Source organism: Balearica regulorum, chromosome Z (genome assembly GCF_011004875.1).
Source record: "Balearica regulorum gibbericeps isolate bBalReg1 chromosome Z, bBalReg1.pri, whole genome shotgun sequence".
Lineage (NCBI taxonomy): Eukaryota > Metazoa > Chordata > Aves > Gruiformes > Gruidae > Balearica > Balearica regulorum.
Genome location: NC_046220.1, coordinates 35,163,509 through 35,184,569, shown reverse-complemented (window position 1 = coordinate 35,184,569; position 21,061 = coordinate 35,163,509). Strand labels below are relative to the sequence as shown.

General features: G+C 41.2%; 1 protein-coding gene across 5 annotated transcripts in view; it reads right to left on the bottom strand.

The window, feature by feature from the left end:
* The window catches only part of PCGF3 (polycomb group ring finger 3), a 66,010-nt gene extending 51,746 nt beyond the window's left edge, over positions 1-14,264 (bottom strand). The window contains exon 1 of one of the 5 annotated variants that reach the window (XM_075739887.1): positions 13,795-14,264. In XM_075739887.1, the coding sequence (XP_075596002.1) occupies positions 13,795-14,160 (366 nt within the window). In that variant the 5' untranslated portion in view covers positions 14,161-14,264. The remainder of the gene's footprint in view (positions 1-13,794) is intronic. The other 4 variants (XM_075739885.1, XM_075739890.1, XM_075739889.1 and 1 more) reach the window with 4 other exon arrangements.
* Positions 14,265-21,061: the final 6,797 nt, after the last annotated feature.

Genomic DNA, 21,061 nt, shown 5'->3' with positions numbered 1-21,061 from the left:
TTACCCGTGGGAGGGAGAGAAGAAATTGAAGACCACGAAGAGGCAGTCGATGGGCTGTGCTCCTTCTCCTTCGCCGAAGATAAGACACCGTCTTGGTAAGCATTGCGATTTCACCTTTTTGGTGAAGAATATCCGGGACAGCATTTTGCTAGCATTATAATCATATATTAGTAAACTTTCTATCTGTTTCAACTTTGCAAAACCATCTCAGTGAAAGTCCTTTAGGGGGCTCTGACAGGCAAATATTAACTCTGATATGTGGCTATATCTAATCCTTTAGACATAAACTGTTGACCAAGTCTAGGACTAAGACTGGACCTAGCCACACCTAGGCTTCTCTCTGAGAAGTAGTTTAGAAAGCAAGGTGGTCCTTTCTGAGCTTTGTGACTCAACGGGAGGGCCTCCCTCAGCCACACATCAGATTCACACCCTTTACATGACAATTGCATAAAGATTCCACCTCACACTTTTGGCAGGCTTAATGAAATCATTACAGTAACATGAGCCTGGTATCTCTGAAATTTCCTTTAATTGCTATGTGTGCTCATGTAAAACAAGTACTACATTTTCAAGTCAGTGCAGAAACCAGCATTCTCAAGTACCTGTCTAAATGATCACAGGCATTTCCCCCCCCCCCCCCTTTTTTTGGGGGGGGGGAGGGGGTCATGTGCCTTTGAGAACTAAAACAACCATCCTTTTCCAAGTCAAACCCACTGCAAATGACTGAAGAATGCTCCAACTTCCCAGTTCAAAAAGGTTCACAATATTCTCAATAGTGTAACAGTATTTGAAACCCTACACTTGTAGGGAGAATCATACCTTTAAAGCCCTCACATTCCATTTGTTTTCATTTCCTCATCTTCATTACATCTAGTGTTCTGTACGTGTGTAGGAAGGGAGAAATTAAATGTCTAGTGAAACAAAAACATGCATTATCTTCCACAAAGACATGACACTTCACAGAAAATATATCTGCAATTAACAAATCTTTTTTTGTTGTTGTTTTTTTTGCTTGGTTGGGTGCTTTGGTTTGTTTGGATTTTTTAAATGTTTCACTGACCATGTTGCGGTAAGGAAAGATTTCCAAAATTTAACTGTTAAGATTTTTTTCGTTGTCTAATCTAATCGTGTGTCACAGTTCAAGAAAACGTCATAGAATATAGGGACTATCATTCAATCATTCTAAAGTCTGCATCAAAGTCATTGTTAACAAGTACTTCTGCTAAAAAGAAACCAAAAAGCAGGGCAATACCCATTACAACATCACTATCTTGTCTCTCAGTTCTAATGCTGCAACATGACACTGGTTTAAAGGACACGGATTCTTGACAGAAAAATCTAGTGGAAAACAATAGCATGAGAGGATTCAGCAATTATAAAACTGAATTCTTTGCTGTGACCTGATCATTGCTGTGACCTGACTTTTGCTGTTTTATTTAAAACAGAGAAAAACTGTTGGGCAGTAAAGCAGGAGCTAAAAGGTCTGAATTACTAAGGCAACAAAATAATCTCACCATGAGACTTGTTTCACTTGTGTAAAGGATTTGACAACCTAATTTCTGTGGGTTTAGAAATTACTGGCTGCAACTGTCCACCCTTACTGAAGAAGGTGACCTTAAACCAAAAATTCCTTACACATCAGGTGCTTAACAATATAGAATATTAGCATAACCACTGATGAAGGCAGCTTTATGCCAGTATAGGCTCAATGCAGCACAAGAACAAGGGGAAACTGTTCAAGAAAAAAGGCAGGTGGAATGAGAGCTAGATCCACCAACTTGCCTGGTAGGCATAATTCTCAAGTGCTGTTCTTACAGCATACATTAGTAAGATCGCCCAAAATGACAGTCTGTATTTCCCTTCCTATACTCACTAAGGGTTACACTTTAATAAGGAATAGCCATGAAAATGTTCTCTAAATTGTCAAATACCAACAGCTTAAATGAATCTCAGAGAAAGTAAGCAATTAGCAGTTTCCCTTACTACAACAACTTACTCATCGCCTTCTACAGCACAAACACAAACCACATATTCCAGCTAGCAAGAAAAATTAACTACCCCCTGAACAGAAGTTCCCCTTTCCAGCCCTACATATAGGCATTTTGTCACATGCTCAAGTCTGTCTCTAGAGTCAGAAGTACAGAAAACACATCTTTGAACAGTACAAAAGTTAAATCACTCTTCCTTATCCAGTCATGGTAATTAATGGTATTCTACAGCTTCTGGGATAGTTTAGGTTTAAGTCTGTAAATGAAGACATGCTCTGCATTGAGATCTTTGCACAACACTCCTCAGAATCCCTTAAAACAAGGCATAAATGTCAGCTTTTATAGGGAGGACTGTTGGTGAAAATAAGTAAATTGAAAGAGAAAACCAATAGCTAAGGAGCTAGCTCTTTCCAACTTATAAAATTGTATGATTCTATGAAAGAAAAAAAAACAAGTATACAAAGACAGCACTAAGCCATATGAAACAAACAAACTTAACAAATACAAAATTATAATAAAAAAATAGACTTAATTAAAAAAAGTTGGTCTACTGATTTTTTTTAAGAGATACCTATGTGGACAACTAGTATGAAAGCAAACAAATAACCACTAAATGGCTTTTATGCTCTCAGGGGTCAGGCATTCACAACAGCATTTCACATGGACATAATAATTCTGTGATACCCTGCAGAAGCTTTCTAATCCACAGCAGCAGATCAGAAATCAGCCAGTTTCAAAGTGGCAAGTCATCTATGAGCGAAAGCTTTTTCTATCAATCTTTCATTCATTCTGTATGAAGAGGTATAGTCCTGGTTTTGGCAGGGATAGAGTTAATTTTCTTTCTGACAGCTGGTGTAGTGCTCTGTTTTGGATTTAGGATGAAATTAAGTTGATCACACACTGATGTTTTTAGTTGTTGCCAAGCACTCAAGGACTTCTCAGCTTCTCATACTGCCCTGCTAACGAGAAGGCGGGGGGCACCCAAGAAGCTGGGAGGGGACACAGCCAGGACAGCTGACCCAAACTGACCAAAGAGATAACTCCATACCATACAACGTCATGGGGTTGGCTGGCATGGCAGCTGGGAGCCTTGCATGGTAGGTGGGGGCCTTGCACAGCATTGACTTTCAGTGTAATGGCGTTCGTCTTCCCAAATAACCATTATGCATGATGGACCCCTGCTTTTCTGGAGGTGGCTGAATACCTGCCTGAGCACGGGAAGAGGCGAATGAATTCCTTGTCTTGCTTTGCTTGCGCATGTGGGCTGGGAGGCTGGCAGCTGGGGGTCTTGTGTAGCATTGACTTTGGGTGGGAAGTTGTGCTGTTCATCACTTGTTTTGTATGTATTATTATCATAAATATTTGCCTTTATGTGTTTTGTCCTATGAAACTGTTTTTATCTCAACCCAGGAGTTCCTCACTTTCACTCTTCTGATACTCTCCCTCATCCCATAAGGGGGGAGGGGGGAAGTGAGCGAGTGGCTGCGTGGTGCTTAGTTGCCAGCCGGGGCTAAACCGCAACGGTCCTTTTTTGGCGCCCAACATGGGGCTTGAAGGGTTGAAATGACAGATTTGAACAGAGCGTGTTAAATTAGTTGCAAGCGTACATTATCTTAGCTTAATAGTTGTATTCTTTGTTCATGTGGTTGCATTTTGTGAGTTCTTACTGGTATTATGTATTTCCTACGGTGCTGTTGATCTTTTCTGGGAGCTGGACGAGGATGTTCCTTTTGCTGCACGGTATTCTACTCGCTTATGATAAGGTAGCATTATTGGCCATGAGAATATTTTGGTTTGTGTATGCAGCAGTGCTCTCTCTTCCATACCTCAGGTGCTATCTCCTGGGAAGTATTGGGAATTACTTTCTCTACTTTTTTTCTGCAGAGAAGCAATCTCTGGGGGACACAGAGGGGAACACCTTCACCTTCCCTTTCTCCTTCAGGCTAGTTACAACAGCTTTTACAACAGCTCTTCAGAATTTTGAATATCCTTGGGACATTCAGGCCAGTATGTTTCTATTGCTAGGTCTCCTGAATGTGGTTCAGGTCTTTTTTAAGGTTAAACAACTACTTAAGAATACCACCTAGAAATCAACTCATGCAACAGGCACCATGGCCACTCCAACCCCAGTGGCAAGCACCACGAGTACTTCCGATTTCCACGACAGTCCTTTCTGGCGCCCAACATGGGGCTTGAACTCATGACCCTGAGATTAAGATTAAAAACATCATCATTAGAAATATCACTGAACTTACAGAATTATCATAGAATTTATAATTAACATTCAAAGAGGTGTCTGTTACCAACAAAACTCTTGAGCTGCACACTGACACCAACTATTAAAAACTGTAGGAAGCAAATATTCTTTGAAAAGTTTCAGCCTAAACAATGTCTGACAGTCCATGCAAGGAATAAATAAGTAAATAAATAAACACTACCTTTGCTATGTATCATAATAACTGCTTTCCAGCTATACCTTAAATCTTTCCCCACAAATTTTTAAAAGCCAAATCACTTTCACAGACCCTTACTGCTTCCTAAACAAATTTCAAACACTAGATGGATGTGTAACATATACATTAAAAAGGGAAGAAACAGTCTTTCAGTGCAAGATGTTCACTGCAGCCTGCTAGCAGTATCTACAGGCTTGAATTTGGTTTCTCTCTAATTCACCAAGAATTGCTTTTAGAGATTGAACTACGCCATAAGGGACAACCAAAATAACTTAGAAACATTAATAAAAATGTAATAGTTATTTAAATAGATTACATCTTCACTGACACTCTTTCCCTCCATTCTTTAGAACACAACTTAATAAAACATCTCACAAGAAACATTTATCATTAAAAGTTTGGCTGACAAGGACGGAAAGGACCCTGTCTCACAGTGATCTCCACACGGCAAATCCTGGGCATCTGAAAGACTTTTTGTTTCAGGATGTACCATATGTAGATCACTTCATACATTATGAACATTTGAACGAGTAATTTCAGGGAGAGAAAAAGTGCACTCCTTTGTCTTTGGATTAAAGCTGGGAGGAGAGACCGTTGAATTTTAACTTTTTTTTTTTTCCTCCATTTGCATGCTAAAATTGTCAATGTGCAGACGGTGATAATGGATGACTAACTGAAAAAACGTTACTTATCATGGGAAGCAGTAAGTGGCTAAGGAATCTGGGGGAGAAGCAAAAGGAGCTTATTCTCTCTTGTCTTCACTCCTCCAGTGAATACAGCTTACACTAATGTCAGGCCTAATAATGGAGGCTAAAGAAAGAGGAATCTGGAATCTTTTCACTTATCCTTATACTCTGTATTTCCACATTCTAAAAACAAATCTCCATGACACTTTCCAGTCATCTCCAGAAATTCAATTCAGTGTCAATTCATGCTTGTGATTGGAGAATAAATACCCTGACAGAGCAGTAGCTTTGGAAGTCTCCTCAAGTTCCACTAGGCAAGTTATTTGACCCATCTGGTGGGGCAACGGATGGAGGAACTGAAACGGAGGGACAGAATATACTTTCCCTTCCCAAAGAGAAGTAGCAAACATACTTCACTTGAAGACCATAATCCATTTACATACTTGATCACAGAATGGCTTATATACAGAGTTAGTCCTACACTTATTTGTGTTCCATTGCATTGTTAATTTCAGTAAAAAAAGAAAAAAGGCCAGGGTAAAATACCTTTTTTAAAAAAACACAAAAAAACCCTGAAATAAAAAAAACCCACAAAACAAGGCGCTTTCCTCTCTGTAACACTTTGTCCAAAATCAAGCCATTTTTAGTAATAAAATCATAATCACACAACCCATGAGCTATTACCATCTGGGTATGATAACCTTACATAGTTTGAATAACTCTTACAGATTAGAGCAAACATATCCCTGATAAACAATTTCTGGTGGTAGCATCTAAGATTGTGCCTAAAAAGTTGCATTAAAAATGACTGCAAGTAATACAGTACTTTTTTACACCTACATATCTCAAAGATATTCATAAAATGAAACCTTCAAGTGCCAAGATTCACTTAATAGCATGTGTATCAATATACACAGACTGCTTCTGGTGACTTCTGTTAAATCTTGAAAGACTCTGCCATGCAAGAAGGTGAACTGAAGAAAATTAGCTCCACTAGCTGCCTAGAAGCCTTTTTACTGGGTCCAATGCCACTTATGGTACCTCAGATATAAGCTTATACAAATCTAGCTTAGTCTTATTTTGACTATTGTCCACAAGAAAAAGTTTGAATGAAGCATTTTATGAAGTCTTTTCTGAAATTGTTATAGAGTGACCTGGTCTTGGGAGGGATTTCTACCTCATTCTAGGCTGTCAAGAAATAGAAGGACAAGATTAGAAATTGAAGATTAATAAATTAGTATGTAAATAAACTACTTACTCTGGTGCCACCAAGCATAATGCTAGTATTAACAAGGATAAATTAAAAAGCACCTTTCAATTAAACTGGTCCTGCTCAAACTAGTTAGATTCAAACTTTTGATAAAATAAGGTATTACCACAGCATTTCAAATAGACTAGATTTTACATTTCATAGAATCATAGAATGGTTTGGGTTGGAAGGAACCTCAAAGATCATCTAGTTCCAACCCCCCTGCTGTGGGCAGGGACACCCTCCACTAGACCACATTGCCCAAAGCCCCATCCAACCTGGTCTTAAACACTTCCAGGGATGGGGCATCCACAACCTCCTCTGGGCAACCTGTTCCAGTACCTCACACCTCTAACAGTAAAGAATTTCTTCCTAACATCTAATCTAAATCGACCCTCTTTCAGCTTAAACTCACTACCCCTTGTCCTGTCACTACCCTCCCTGATAAACAGTCCCTCTCCATCTTTCCTGTAGGCCCCTTGAGGTACTGGAAGGCTGCTGTAAGGTCTCCCTGCAGCCTTTTCTCCAGGCTGAACAAGCCCAACTCTCTCAGCCTGTCCTCATAGGAGAGGTGCTCCAGCCCTCTGATCAGCTTCGTGGCCCTCCTCTGGACTCGCTCCAACAGCTCCATGTCTCTCCTGTACTGGGGCCCCCAGAGCTGGACACAGTACTCCAGGTGGGGTCTCACGAGAGTGGAGTAGAGGGGCAGGATCACCTCCCTCGACCTGCTGGTCACACCTCTTTTGATGCAGCCCAGGGCATGGTTGGCTTTCTGGGCTGCAAGCGCACACTGCTGGCTCATGTTGAGCTTTTCATCAATCAACACCTCCAAGTCCTTCTCCTCAGGGCTGCTTTCAATCCATTCCTTGCCCAGCCTGTAGTTGTGCTTGGGATTGCACTGACCCACGTGCAGGACCTTGCCCTTGGCCTTGTTGAACTTCATGTGATTCCCACGGGCCCACATCTCCAGCCTGTCAAGGTCCCTCTGGATGGCATCCCTTCCCTCCAGTGTGTCGACCCCACCACACAGCTTGGTGTCGTCAGCAAACTTACTGAGGGTGCACTCGATCCCATTGTCCATGTCGCCGACAATGATGTTGAACAGTGCCGGTCCCAGTACCTACACCTGAATTTCACTTCAGACTGTAGCAGTGAACTTCAGAATTTAAAAGTACAGATTTAAGGTAAGGTAATACCAATTTATCAAATCCAAACACATTGGGAAAAGAGAGTTGGGAAGCAAAATGCATTTATGAATTTTCCAGGAAAAAAAAAAATTGGGCATCTCTTCACAGTTTGTCTGAGAACAGTAGAAACATAGATCAAAGAACTTTCTTTAACTTTAGATTTTAACTAAACACCTGTGAATTAATTATCATCTTACAGGAACCCAATACAAAAAGCATGATCTTAAAGCATAAATTGTTTTAAGATGCAAGGCTACTTTGCAATCAGTCTTAGGAAACCACTACAGGAAAAGGCATTTTAGTTACTTATTTCATTCAACAAATGAAATACATCCATGCAACTCGTCTTAAAAATGCTAAACGTTTATCCCTAAACCTGATGGATTTCACTCACAGGGTATTTTTTACTACACTGTTTCCACACCAACATGGAAGAACTTTTCCGCAAATGCAGACTTTTGCACAGGACAAAAGCAACTTGCGCTTGTGGATAAGAAACTCTAAGTGAGCATTTAACAAGTGGTGGTGTTATGCTTGTTTTTCACTTAAAAAGATTCAGTAAAGCTTGAAAAACAGTCATGAAACAACCAACTTGTATAAGGCTAAAGCAAGAAAGAGTAAGGGAATCACTTGCTGTAGCACCACAACTGAGGGGCTTTTGTAAGTACAGACAGAACCAGTCAGGCAAACACTGTACACTGGTTTGGGGTCCACACCTTAGAAGAAAGGAATAATTCAAAGAAATGCATTTTAAGCATTAAGAGGACTGATTTGATCACAGTGTGTTAGCATTCTCTTAAAGTGAGGAAACAGTATTAGAAGTATCTTTAACTGATATAGGTTTAACAAAAGTTAGAGTTTGAAATATAAATAATTTGATGAGAAACAGGGGCATATATATTTTCAGCAGTTTGCACGATTAGGTACTTAACCAAGCACATTAAAAATTCCCTTACCTCTTGCTTATTTTTCCTCAAATCAAGATCAGAGTCCTGGTGTCTAGAACATACTTTATATTTTAGGAAAAAAATACAAACAAAATAAAACCCAGTTATTATTGCAATGGAACAGTATGAAATACAATCACCTGAAACACAGGACTTAAGATCACAGTCCATTTTCACCTTAGCCCCAAGACACAGCTTTAACATGACTCTTTCCAAATGATTTTTGGGAAAAGTCACTCTGAATGAGCAAAGCCACTATGTTAGAAAAAATCCCATTCTTCAAATAAATTCTACTGATTGTCATTGCTCAGTACAACAAATATATTTGTTATAATAAAAATAAGCATTTTGTCTAGTAAGTTAAATTTGGCAATGCCCTCCAACTAAGTAATCAATTGTCCCATGACTTTCATTATGCCAATCTGTGTACTCAAACTAACAGTTTGGATATGTAAGAATATAAATAAAGAATATATAAATTAGGTAGCTGTATTGTACCTTTCAGCTTGTTCTTTCAGGTGACAAACTAGAAAAAGCTTACAGCACAACACATTACCTGAACCACCAGCAAACATTGCATTGGCAATGCTTACATATTTTCACAAATAATAACATTTATGGTTACAAACATTAATATAGTGTTGGCATGCACACTGCAAGAGAAGATAGCAGAGATGACCTGTTTCAGCAGGACATCGCACAGAATTCACACAAGATTCATATTATATCCAGTAACATCACAATGCTTATATAATTATCAACTAAAGATAGTAACATACACTGACTGTCTGGTTATGCAGAGAGTGAAAGAAAAGTTCTTTACTAAAACTGAAAAACTTGACAAGACAGGCATTTGCAAGACAGCAAACACCATGATACTCCTTCTGGCAACATGGAGAACTAACTTTCCTCTCTTAGTTAAACAAGTATTGCACAGCACGTTCTTGCCCACACACAACAGGCACAGAATGCTTCCTACCTTAAATCAAAATGAATTTATGCTATTCACAAAGCAAAGATATCCTCAGTTTGCAACAATAAGGATAGCCTCAGTTTCAAACACGAAGGATCCTTACTGCCGCCAAAACACGAGCCCTTTAAATGTAGACAAAGTTCTAAGTTATTGTCAGTCACGTCAGAATATGAAATAGCTATCTGACAATGTCAGTCTAAATACACATCTATAGGGTTAATAAGTCACCTTGCCACTTTGCAGAGAGATGGAAAATAATGCTAGAGCTAGGTTAAGTTCTTCCACTAGGAGCAAAGCTAAGAAAAAGCCTGGTTTTATTCACACTTGCATATTTATTTCTTCCTTACAATCTTAGCCTGGATTGTAGTAATGCCAACACACACACACCTTGATTATCTACAGTTCTCCCCACCCCCTCAACAATTTCCCCTACTGGCTCTGTCAACTTATAACTGTGATTTGAAAAAGAGGCAGTCATAACTGTGAGAGCAGTCATCTTTTGGCACAAGGAACAAGTAACTTGAGCTCACTATACTTTGTCATTCCCCCTACTTTTGAATGATCTGTACTACCTCCTACTTTTGAATAATATATGCTGTATCTGACAAAGGAATAAAAAGACCCTTAAGTTCCTACATATAATATGAAGTTCCTAGCATAAAGTACTCTTTCTGATTAAGGGTAAAAAGGGGAGGGGGGGAATAGTATCATTGATAACTCACTGCTGTTTTATTTCTTCCTACAATGCTGACTCTGCAATGATTGCAAGACTTGGGTGTCTGCATAGCAAACTTTAATCAAACTTTCAATAGCAAATGAGGCTTTCATTCTCAATAGTTCTCAACACACTGAGTATTTAATTTTCATAGTATGTTGATTTAAATATAGATGCACTTATTCAGTAAAATTAACTTGAGAAGATCTAATTCTGATAAAAGCAGCAAGTTTTTTCTTGGCTTTTTAGAGCAATTACCGAACAAACCAACTGTTTACAGTGTGTCTTCAGTTAGCAATGAAACTGTGTTACATATCACAATGGGAAAAAATTGCTTTTAATACAGAACAACCCTTATTGCTATTCCTTTTTATTGCATTTATGACTTCCACATATTAGCTAAACTTACAGTCTAACACAGCAAGCTTGCATTTTAAAAAGGGAGGTGCAAGGAATACAAAACTGTAAGTTTACTTCAAGACAGAACTTCAAAATAAGTCTTACATAAGCTAAAAGACATGGACAACTGCTTCCATAGCTTTTAACCTACTCCAAACTGCCCTAAGCAGGTTTTCTCTACATTTTCTTTAAACACGACAGCATACATAACCTAGCAAATTGGAGTAGTTTCAACCATCATTAAGCATCTTCACTTTTAAACTTTCTGTTCTTTTAAATGAGAACAGAGTTTAAACTACTAAACTCTCAGGAATGCCGACAGTGTTAAATCCATTGCATCCCCAAACACCATTATCAATACAAGCTTCCATTCAGTAACTCTGCTTCCACATGTGTACCAACTGGACGATAGTTCCAAAACAAAAAATAGAGAAAATGTTTATTTTATAACATACAAGATCTCACAACACTTTCTTGTGAGCTGGTATCATCTCTTAAGACAGTAGCTGACACGTGAAATGCTATCAACATGCATGCTTTTCAAAACATCATGTCCATGTCAACTTCGTAGGTTGTATCTAGCTTAGAGCTTCAATGGAAATGCTTCTGCTTCTTACAGAGTTTCCCAGACAGGTTAGGAATTTAACCTGGAATTATTTCAGTCCTGGCAGATCATTACCTGACAAAAGCTAAAAAGGCCACCTACATAAAACAGTCATATGGGAAAAAAGGAAATGGAAGCTATTAAAGCAAATGTGGAACGGTTCTTGGCAAGACAGCTTACCTATATCTCAAATATAAAGCTTAGATATGACCTTTTCTTGAGCATGTAGGTAGTCAGGAGAAGTATGAGCAGGTTGGGCAGCTGCAGCAACTAGAAACTGTACTTTACAGTCTCTTAGTAGCAGAAGTCTTTCATAGCATGGTAATTAATTTCTGCCATTATAGGCATTAGTATTAGGCTAGCATAGTTACAAACTCTAAGTCAATTTTAATACAACATTTACAAGTGTTCAGTCTTGATTTTCTATGGTGACAGCAGAGTAACAAGATCAAGCTGGCTAGATCAGCCCACATAAAGAAATGAAACAGACTTTCCTCAAAAATTGGCTTACAAAATGCTTTAAAATCTATTTCTTTCCAAACTATCTGTTTCAGTACCCCTATACAACTCTTTAGAAAATCACCTGACCGTCTCTCTAGTGCATCCTACATGATCTCACCAAGTACCTTCAGTTCTGCACAGGTTTTGTATTCTCTTAAACACATTATAAAATATGTACAAGTACAACTTAAATTGAAATAGGAAAGCTACTGGAAGGGTGCAAGGTTTCTATTTCTATTCATCTTGTCAATAAGCAAAGAATTTTATGAGTTGCAGAACACCTTTATGAGACTTAAGTATCACAGTTCTGATTTTCATCTGACATCCACTAAAAGAACAAACATAAAATTCACAAGTATCCTACCCAACAATAATTAATAATAATTTTAAAAACGCACATGACTTAGTACTAAAAAGACCTGTAACAACATATTTAGCATATGCCTAAATATTCATGCTGTATAAAGGAAACCAGTTTACAATGTAAGATACATACATGAGATGCTCCTTAAACATAAGGTTCATCTCAACTTTTTTTTTTTTAATTCAAACCTTTTCATCCACAAACTTAACTCTCCTGTGAAACTCTGGAAGACAATTATGTAGGATTATTTTGAAAAATATCAAACAAAGTATTTCCAGAAGAATGCTCCACAACATATACAGACAATAAAACATAATTTCCTGAACTGGTTTCTCAGAGGCATGTTTTTCATACAGAAGGCAGGAAAGGGCTAAACTGATTTGACACAAAGTATGCTTAGAGTGATAGTTTTGTAACAATTAAAAAAAAACCCAACAAAACACAAACGTGAAGTAACAAAAGAACATCTACATACTTCATAAACCATAATAATCAAACCCCCTGTGAGCCTCATTAACTTCAGGACAGGCTAAGCTTTCCACACAGGAGACACTAAAGTAACACTCGACACTTTCAGACTAAAAAAGACCAACTTAAGAGACCAAATCCAACAGCACCACAACTCACTAAAACTCAGTGGTTGAAAAAACAATCAGAATTTTGTAATATTGATTACACGTAAATATATATATGTATGTGCGTGTATATATATATCTTTAGACCTTAAAACAACTCAAACCATAAGCACTCTGTATTTTACCTTCAATACCACTTCATTTCACTATTTCTCACAAGACTTAAAATCCCATATGACACTTAGATACAGAGCATGGAAGCCACGTATCTGCACAGCTGAGGTTGTACATGCAAGGGACATATCCCCTCTATTCTCTAGCTTACTGGAAATCGCATCTCCACCACTACCAACCACCACCCCACCCCTCAAAGAGACCCTTTCTCCCAAAGCCGTGCGGTTTTGGAGCCCTGTAAATTCAGCCCTGAAGGGGAGGAAGCATTCCGGGACAACTCGGGACAGCTCCATCCACCCCGGCTCCCCACAGGCAGTACCGCCTTGCCAGCAGCTGAGCTGCCCCAGGCCTCGCCACACAACAGGCAGCTCTGCTCAGAGATAGGAAGGGGTGCAGTTTGGGGTATCAGGCTTTCCTTTCTCCCAGAAGACAAGAGCCGCCTTCCCCTCGGGCGGGGCGGGGGAGCTGTCCAGACTGACAGGATAGGGACGGACGCTCCCCTAGCCCACAGAAGACTCCCTGCTTCGGGAGGGGTGTTTGGGGAGGGGAACGAACACCACACAGAAACCAACCTCTTCTATTAACACACACACACACCCTTCTCGAGAATACAGCGTGCTTGCTGCAGCACAGAAAGTTCAAGCACAGCCCCCCCCCCCCCCCCCCGCAAAGCCCGGACACCTCGAGGAGGAGGCAGAAGGCCCGCTCCTCCGCAGACCACCACCCCCTGGGGCGGAGAAGCCCCTCGCCTGACAGTCTCCCCCACGCACACCCGTTCCGGGAGGCCCCCGCAGCCCCTCACCGCAAACAGCTCGGGGGTGGAGGGGGACGGGTGGCAGGCCCGCCCCGCCCCCAAGACCCTCGCCTGGCCTCACACGGCCCGCGGCCCCCCCAGCGGGGCGGAGGAAGGCCGAGACCTCGGCCCCCCCCACCGCCGGACCCCACGCCATCCCACGCCACGCCGCGGCCCCGGACTGACCTGACGGGAGAGGGGCGGCGCCGTGTCCGTTGGCGGGGGAGGGGCGCGGTCGCCTCTCGGGGCTGGCGGGGGGGGGTCACCGATCCCCGTCACCGATCCTCTGCTCCCCGGCCCGTCCTTCCCCGAGCGCCACCACAGAGAGAAAGCAGAGGACCCGAGCGAGGTAACGCGAAGCAGAGAAAAACACCAGCTCCTCTTTCCCTCCCCCGCCAGAACATTAAAAAAAAAAAAAAAAAGAAAAAAATTAAACAGGAGGGGGGGGGGGATAAAATTAAAAGGCTCGGCCCGGACTTTAAAACAAAGAGGCGGAAATAGCCGAGCGCGGCCCGAGCGGAGCCGAGCGGGGGCGCCGCACTCAGGGCGCATGCGCGCAGGGCGCTCACCCGGGCACGGCTCTGGCCGCCCCCTCCCCGAGGAGCGGGGCTGGCCCTCACGCGCTCCCCCTCCCCCTGCCGCGAAAGCGTGCCGGGGGTGGGTGGGGTCCCTGTGCCGCGCGGGTCCCTGTGCCGCGCGGGTCCGTGTGGCGTCCGGTCCCTGTGGCGTCCGGTCCCTGTGCCAGCCGCCAGCAGCCCCCGGCCGTCCCGGAGCCCGGCCTCGGGCGGAGGGAGGATGTCAGGGTCCACGGAGTGTCCGGCCTTGAAAAAATCCGTTGAAGTTGTGAGCAGGGTGAGGTTAATGACGGCGGTTCTCGTCAGTGTATGGCCCGTCATTGCTCCAAGCTGTCTCATGTCTCAAGGTTTTCCTCAAAAGCATATAGGTGTCTTTATAACCAATGAATATGGAAACTTGAATAGGAGCTGGGAGCGTTGGTGGCAAGACACACAACTTGGTGACAAACTGCAAGTAACTCAAACACTCCAATTGATGAAATTAAGAAGATTTTGGCTTTCTGAAAGTTGAAAGGTGTGAGGTCTTAGGTCGAGCATACATAAAAGCTTGGGAAGCCTACGTCAAGTTCAAGTGCCTGAATGCCAAGGTTGCAAAGACAACTACTTAAAAATTCACCTGTCCAAACTAAGACACCAGAGCAAGCTTTACATTCCCAATTACGCATTTATTTTGAATGCAATGCTTTAAAACACCTGCATATTTCCCTCTTTCTTTCCTCCCTGCCAACCAAGAATGAGCCCCAAGACAGTCTTCCGCCTTGTCTGGGAATGCAACTGGAAATGGGCTGTCTGACATGGCACAGCGCTAGAAGATATTTTCCTCATTGTCCAACAAACTACTGAGCCTTTATTGTGTACCAAGACTTCAGGGTCTGTGCTTGGCTCTAGGAGCTATGTTATCCACAAGCTAAGCCTGTGTTAGCAGAAAATATGCCAGCACTGTAGATTTGCTCTGTTTAACTTCAAGCGTTGTGTGGTTAAATGGATGCATCCTGTCTGTCAGAAATTTAAATTCTGTTTTTCAGTTTAACCACAAGTGACTTTGCATGAGCCTTTGCTTACAGAGATGTATTCTAGAAAGTAATGGGGCCTCCTGCCTGACTCCTGGAATTGGGGTTCTAGTAGCCAGAAGAAAAAATAACAAACTGTAAGAATGTGCATGAAATGATAAACTGCATGCATGCTTTTTTTTTGTTTTGTTTTGTTTTTTGGTTTTTTTTTGTTCCTAGTGTTTCCAGATTCCAAACCTGCAGATTGGGAAAACCTCTAAGGCCGAAGTCTGTGGCTTTTGATTTTCTCTTACTATGGATATATTTTAGAAGATGGTACCTACTCAAGCAAGATGATGCCTACTCAAACAATTTATCTACTTTAATATACTCCTTGTGACATGACTGTTGGGACCCTCAGAGAGCGAAGGCAATAGTTTGCTCTCTTTTCAACCTTATTACCCTAACGTAAGTTCTAATACCTTTGGTGATGCCATTAAAGAGTGTTGTAACCTATGAGTGATATTTGTGAAATATAGTCACTTAGCCAGTGACTAGAGTATCTTAGATCATAACTGAGTAGATACGAGTGCCTTGTCTGAGCTGCAGCACTTGGTATTAAGAGAGAAGTGAAACTTTTTGTTGGCATTGCAGTCAGTGAGCTGTGATCAAACTACAGAAGTTCAGAGAGTGACTGGGGGGGGGAACTAGAAATAGCGTTTAAAGGATTCTTTCTGTTAGCTTTACGTGTGTTGGTCCTCACACAAACAAAAGCATAATATGAACATGGGTAAATTGAAGCTCTGGCCTCTGGAAGCATGTTTTGTAGCTCTTCTAATTCATGGAAGAGAATCTATCTAAGTACTGTTGACAGGAAAAAGACCCAAACATTTCAGGTAAAAGAAATTCACTGTCTCCTTTAGAACTTCAAACAGTGAAAAGGTATTGGTCAGCATGAGCACGTTAATGCTTACAGTATAAACAGGGAATGTCTAGAAATCCAACAAAACAGGGTGTTTTCATGAACAGCAGTGAAGCAGAAAGTAGGCAAATGTATGACAAAATTATCCTAGTTTAAGACTGACCATAATACAGTGAACAGGAGAGTTGAGAACTAATATTTCCAGTAGTTGCACAGTTCCTTCCCAGAGCAATAGAGCTGTATCAATCCTATAGCTCTGTGGACTAGACTGGTTGCATCTGAGGGTGCTGAGAGAGCCTGTTGATACTATTGCAAGGCTACTGCCTCTCTATTACCTTTGAAAGATTATGGGGACCAGGGGAGTCCCCCAGTACTGGAGAATGGTAAATATTTCACCCATTTTTTAAAATAGCAAGAAAGATAAGTCAGGGAACTACAGCCTCACTTTGGTCCCTGAGAGAATCATGGAGCAAGTCCACCCATGACATTTCTGAACACATGAAACAGAAGAACATGTCTTACTGAAGGTAAATCAGGGTGGACCAACCTGATTGTCTTATATGATGAAAGGACTGGTTTTGTGAATGCGAGGAATGTGGTGGATGTTGTGTACTTAGACTTCAGAAAGGCTTTTGATACAGTCTCCCACAATATTCTTGCCCCACATTAGGACATTATGGCCCAGAAAAGTGAACTACTGGATGGGTGAAATATTGGCTGGATTGTTGGTCTGAAAGGGTACTGGTTAATGGATCATAGTCAATCTGAAGGCTGGTGACAGCATGAAGTTCTTCAGCGGTTTTCCTCGGAACTTGTTTAAAACCTTTGTCAATGACTTGAACACACAGAAATAAGTCTGTGGAAAACACCAAACTGGGAGTACAGACTATATGCCTGAGAACAGGGCTGTTATTAGGAGGGACCTAATCAGGCTGTAGGAGTAAAATTCAACAAATACAATGTCCTGCACCTGGAACTGACTTAACTTCTTGCAGCAGTACAGGCTGGGTTGTGACCGACTAGCTGGAAAGCAGGTCTGTTGAAAACACTTTGTGAATTCTTGGGGACAATATGCTAAACATGAGCCACCAGTGTGTCCTAGCACTGATGAGAATTAACAGCATCTTGGGATCTATTTACAGGCCAGTACATTGGGGGACGTGATTGTTCTTCTTTACGTGGTACTTGGTAGAACAAGTCTGGCATAGTGCAACCAGGTTTGGGTGCACCAGTATGAGAAAGGTACTGGTAAATTTGATCAAGTCCTGCAGAGATCACCAGGATAGTAGTCGGTCTGGAGAACATGTCCTGCAAGGAAAACCTGAGGGAACTGGAACAGTTCGGCCTGCATAAGAGATGGCTTCAGAAAGACTTAATAGTAGCCTTCACCACTTAGACGGGGGTCACCTACAAAAAGCAGAGCCAAACTCTTTAGTGAGGCAAATGGCAGGAGAATGAAAGACAGTGGTCATAAAGTGAATCAGGAGAGATTCTGATGGAACAGAAAGGAAAAACAAGATCACTATGAGGATAGTAAAACTTTGGAAGAGGTTTCCAAGAGAGGCTGTGCATTGTGCATCTTTGGAGGTTTTCAAGACCAGGCTGGAGAAAGCCTTACTTCAAGGAAGAGGTTGTACTAGAAACCTCTGGATGTCCCTTCCTATGTATACATATACTTAGATATAGGTATATATGTTAAATCCTGTATTTTGACATTTCCTTTTTTACACCTTTTCATTTTACACTATTAGGTTTGTTTTGTGGATATCTGCACACACACATGTACCATATTCCCCTCGAATGTATGTTACAGGCCTGCATTGTATTGCATTAGCTTGCATTGAACCATTGCATCAAGAGTATAAAACATTCCTCATCACCAGCTTTTGCAAAGTTAGCATGCATTTAATTTAAAGTTTCGGTTCCTGGAGATGCAAGATACAAGTTTCTGTTTATGCAAGAATATCCAGATTTATTTTACAAACTTGTAAACTTGTAGGTTTAGAGACTGTACATTTTTTAACATTTCCATAACATTTTTTAACTCTGTAACTGTTATGCAACCTCCTTCATCTGTAAAGCAGTAAGATACTTGTATTTCTTTCAATAATCTTTAGTCTTTGGGTTTGTGGGAGTTGGTATCTTTCTCCCTGTTGCCCCTGCTATGGAATTGACAAGGCATGCTGTCTCAGCCTCTAGCTGAACAGTTTTATCCCTAGTCTGATCTGCAGCATTTTTTTTTATAATTGAAGGATACAATAAAACCCAGGGAGCTTTAGACCCAAGAGACAGGTGTTTAACTATACCCTCAGTCGCTCCAACCCACCTGAGCTCTTCAATCCTCACTGTTACTTGGCTTTCAAATTCCTCCATTTCCCATGGCAAAAAAATCCCTGGTTTTCTTTCTAGTGTCAAACTCAAATAAATCAGGTTCATTAAGGCCTCTAGCCAAATCCACTCAACTGTACAAGGCAAACTGATTCAGCAATCATTTGGAAAAGATGAAACACACTATTTTAGCAAATACCAGCCACTTAATGTAACTCTAGGCTTACAAATATTCTCACTGGTAAGTGAAAGATTAAGGCTTTTGGCAGAGCATGTCAGCAACTGTTAACTAGCAATTAGAAACTTATGGTTCTGTATTCTTCCTCACCAGATGACCTTTTAGTGCTTCAAAGATGAGCATTAGATAAAAAAGTGGAAATAGTGATTTAGTGACTCAGGAAATAAGTATCTGTTCGTTACGACTAACTACTTATATAAACACAGCTTAGATCCCTTCAAGAGTTGTTGTTTAAACACGAAAAGCCTCAGCCATATCCTTACTGTTGCATGATGAGATTTACACTGGTTGCAGGGGGCAGCAGGGAGAAGCAAAACAAAATCCCATCATCATCCAGGAGTTCTGCATCTGGAATGTTCCATTCTCGGAACTTGGAACTCGCTCCATTAAGAGGAAAGCTGTCAGCAACCAACTGCATTGTGCAAGTCAATGTCTTATCCCTTTGACTGTCAGCTGCAGTTACTGCATTAGAGGTGACGAGGAAGTTACCTTCCTGACTGGTGCAGTTCTTTATGGCCATCCATTATGATTTGGCTGCTAACATACCAGACTACATCTATACAGAACACTGGTGAGATTTTTGATTGCCTACACATGTAGAAACCACTAACATCACCACTTAAATTCCTGCAATTCAGTTTCAGATACGCTCCCAGACAACTTGTACTAAATCAATAGCAGACATGGAAAATCAGAAGTAAATACGGGGAAGAGGAGCAGGCTACAGGAGGAAGTCATGAACATTTGGAAAACGGGCTCAAAAAATTTCTTCTTGAATTACCAGCCACTAAATTGCAGGGGTGAGGGTTTTTTAAGCAGATGTCCTTTCCCTTGGGGAATTTTTTTTTCTTTTAATCTGAGTTGCAGCTTTGATACAAAACTGAGGTGCAAGATGCACTGATACCACAATGAAACTTGGGAGAATGCTACCTATTCATGGTGATGAGCTGGAATGAACAGTTACAAATGAAGGAACAGGCAGAACATCTGCCGTAATGTCATCTGGGAATCTCCTCAGTGACTGAATACGTCTCTTTTTTCAGTCAACAAAGTTCCTTCAATTACATCGGACAACAGGAAAGGGAGGGAAGGAGGGAGAACAGGTCCACACAAGTGACTAATACGGGAGTGTTGATCCTGCCTGTTTGCATTTTGGGCTGGGCGTCCCCTCAGGAGCCCTGATGAGCCTCTGGAACTGTCTGCACAGCAAACAAGTGTCTTGTCTGCATGCAGTGAAGGCTGCAAGGACCAGCCAAGTACCTCAGTCAGTGAGAAGAGCCCATAGTCCTGAAAGTGGAACTGATGCAGTGGGGTGAGCAGCAGGGTCTTACAGGGCCCAGGAAAGGTACACTCAACAGACTGCAGCTACAGATAAGCGTTTTATCTTGGGAGTAGAGATACCATGTTATGCTGATGCAAAAAAAAAAAAAAAAAAAAAAGTAAACCTAACTTCCCAGTGTGTAAAAAGGGTATGACCTGTACGGCAGTTATACAGTTTTTCTGTATTGTTAGTACTACTTGTCAGGTATCATACTTGAAGAAAGAAATGAGAGAAAGTGCATGAGGATAAACAGGTGTAGAAAAAGTGACCTAAGAGGAAAGACTAGTAGAGCATGGGTTTAGTCTAAATGCATTTGAGGGAGACACATCAAAGATAGCTGAAAGTTTTGAGGTATTTGGGGGGATATTTTTCCAGCATCCAACTGTGAAGATGCAGGGAAGGTGTGTAGTCTCTATCCTAGGAGGCTAAACAAGCATCTGCCAGGCTGACGACAAACATATCTGTTAATCCAATTGATTTTACCTTGGGGTGGGGAGCCTATTTTTTACTTCTGGGACTCTAGCTTCCAGCGCATCCTCCAGGAAACTGTCCTGTTTCAAAAGGGCCTTCATCAGGACTTCACCTTAAGTGAACTTAGTATAATTACCAGTTGCTTTTATGTAGATTTCCAAGGATTTAGCAGTCATATGGAACTATATTTTTTAGGGTGACAATAGACCTCATTTCTGAGATTCAAGTAATTTCAGTGAACAATTCAAACCTGTTAGCCCACAGAGATCTGACAGCTCCCAATCAAGTTTTCCATCTCTTCCTGCATATACAGCAGCTATGTTTGATTCTTGCATACTGATTTGCTTTTGCAAGTACCTAATTTTAGCTTCACATTTCCTGTGATAGGGTCTCACTGGAATTTCCCTTGCTCAAGGGTGAATTACTGCACTGTAGAGGGATTAATGTGTACAGTCCCCCTCTACTTTTCTTCTACATTTTTTGTTTCTCTCTTTCTGAATTCCCCTGATTATGTATTTCCAGTTATATCTTCTCACTACATTTTTGATCTGCTAGGTGGTTCTCCATTTCTACAGACAGACTTGCTTCAGGTTTCTTAATAGTGGCTTT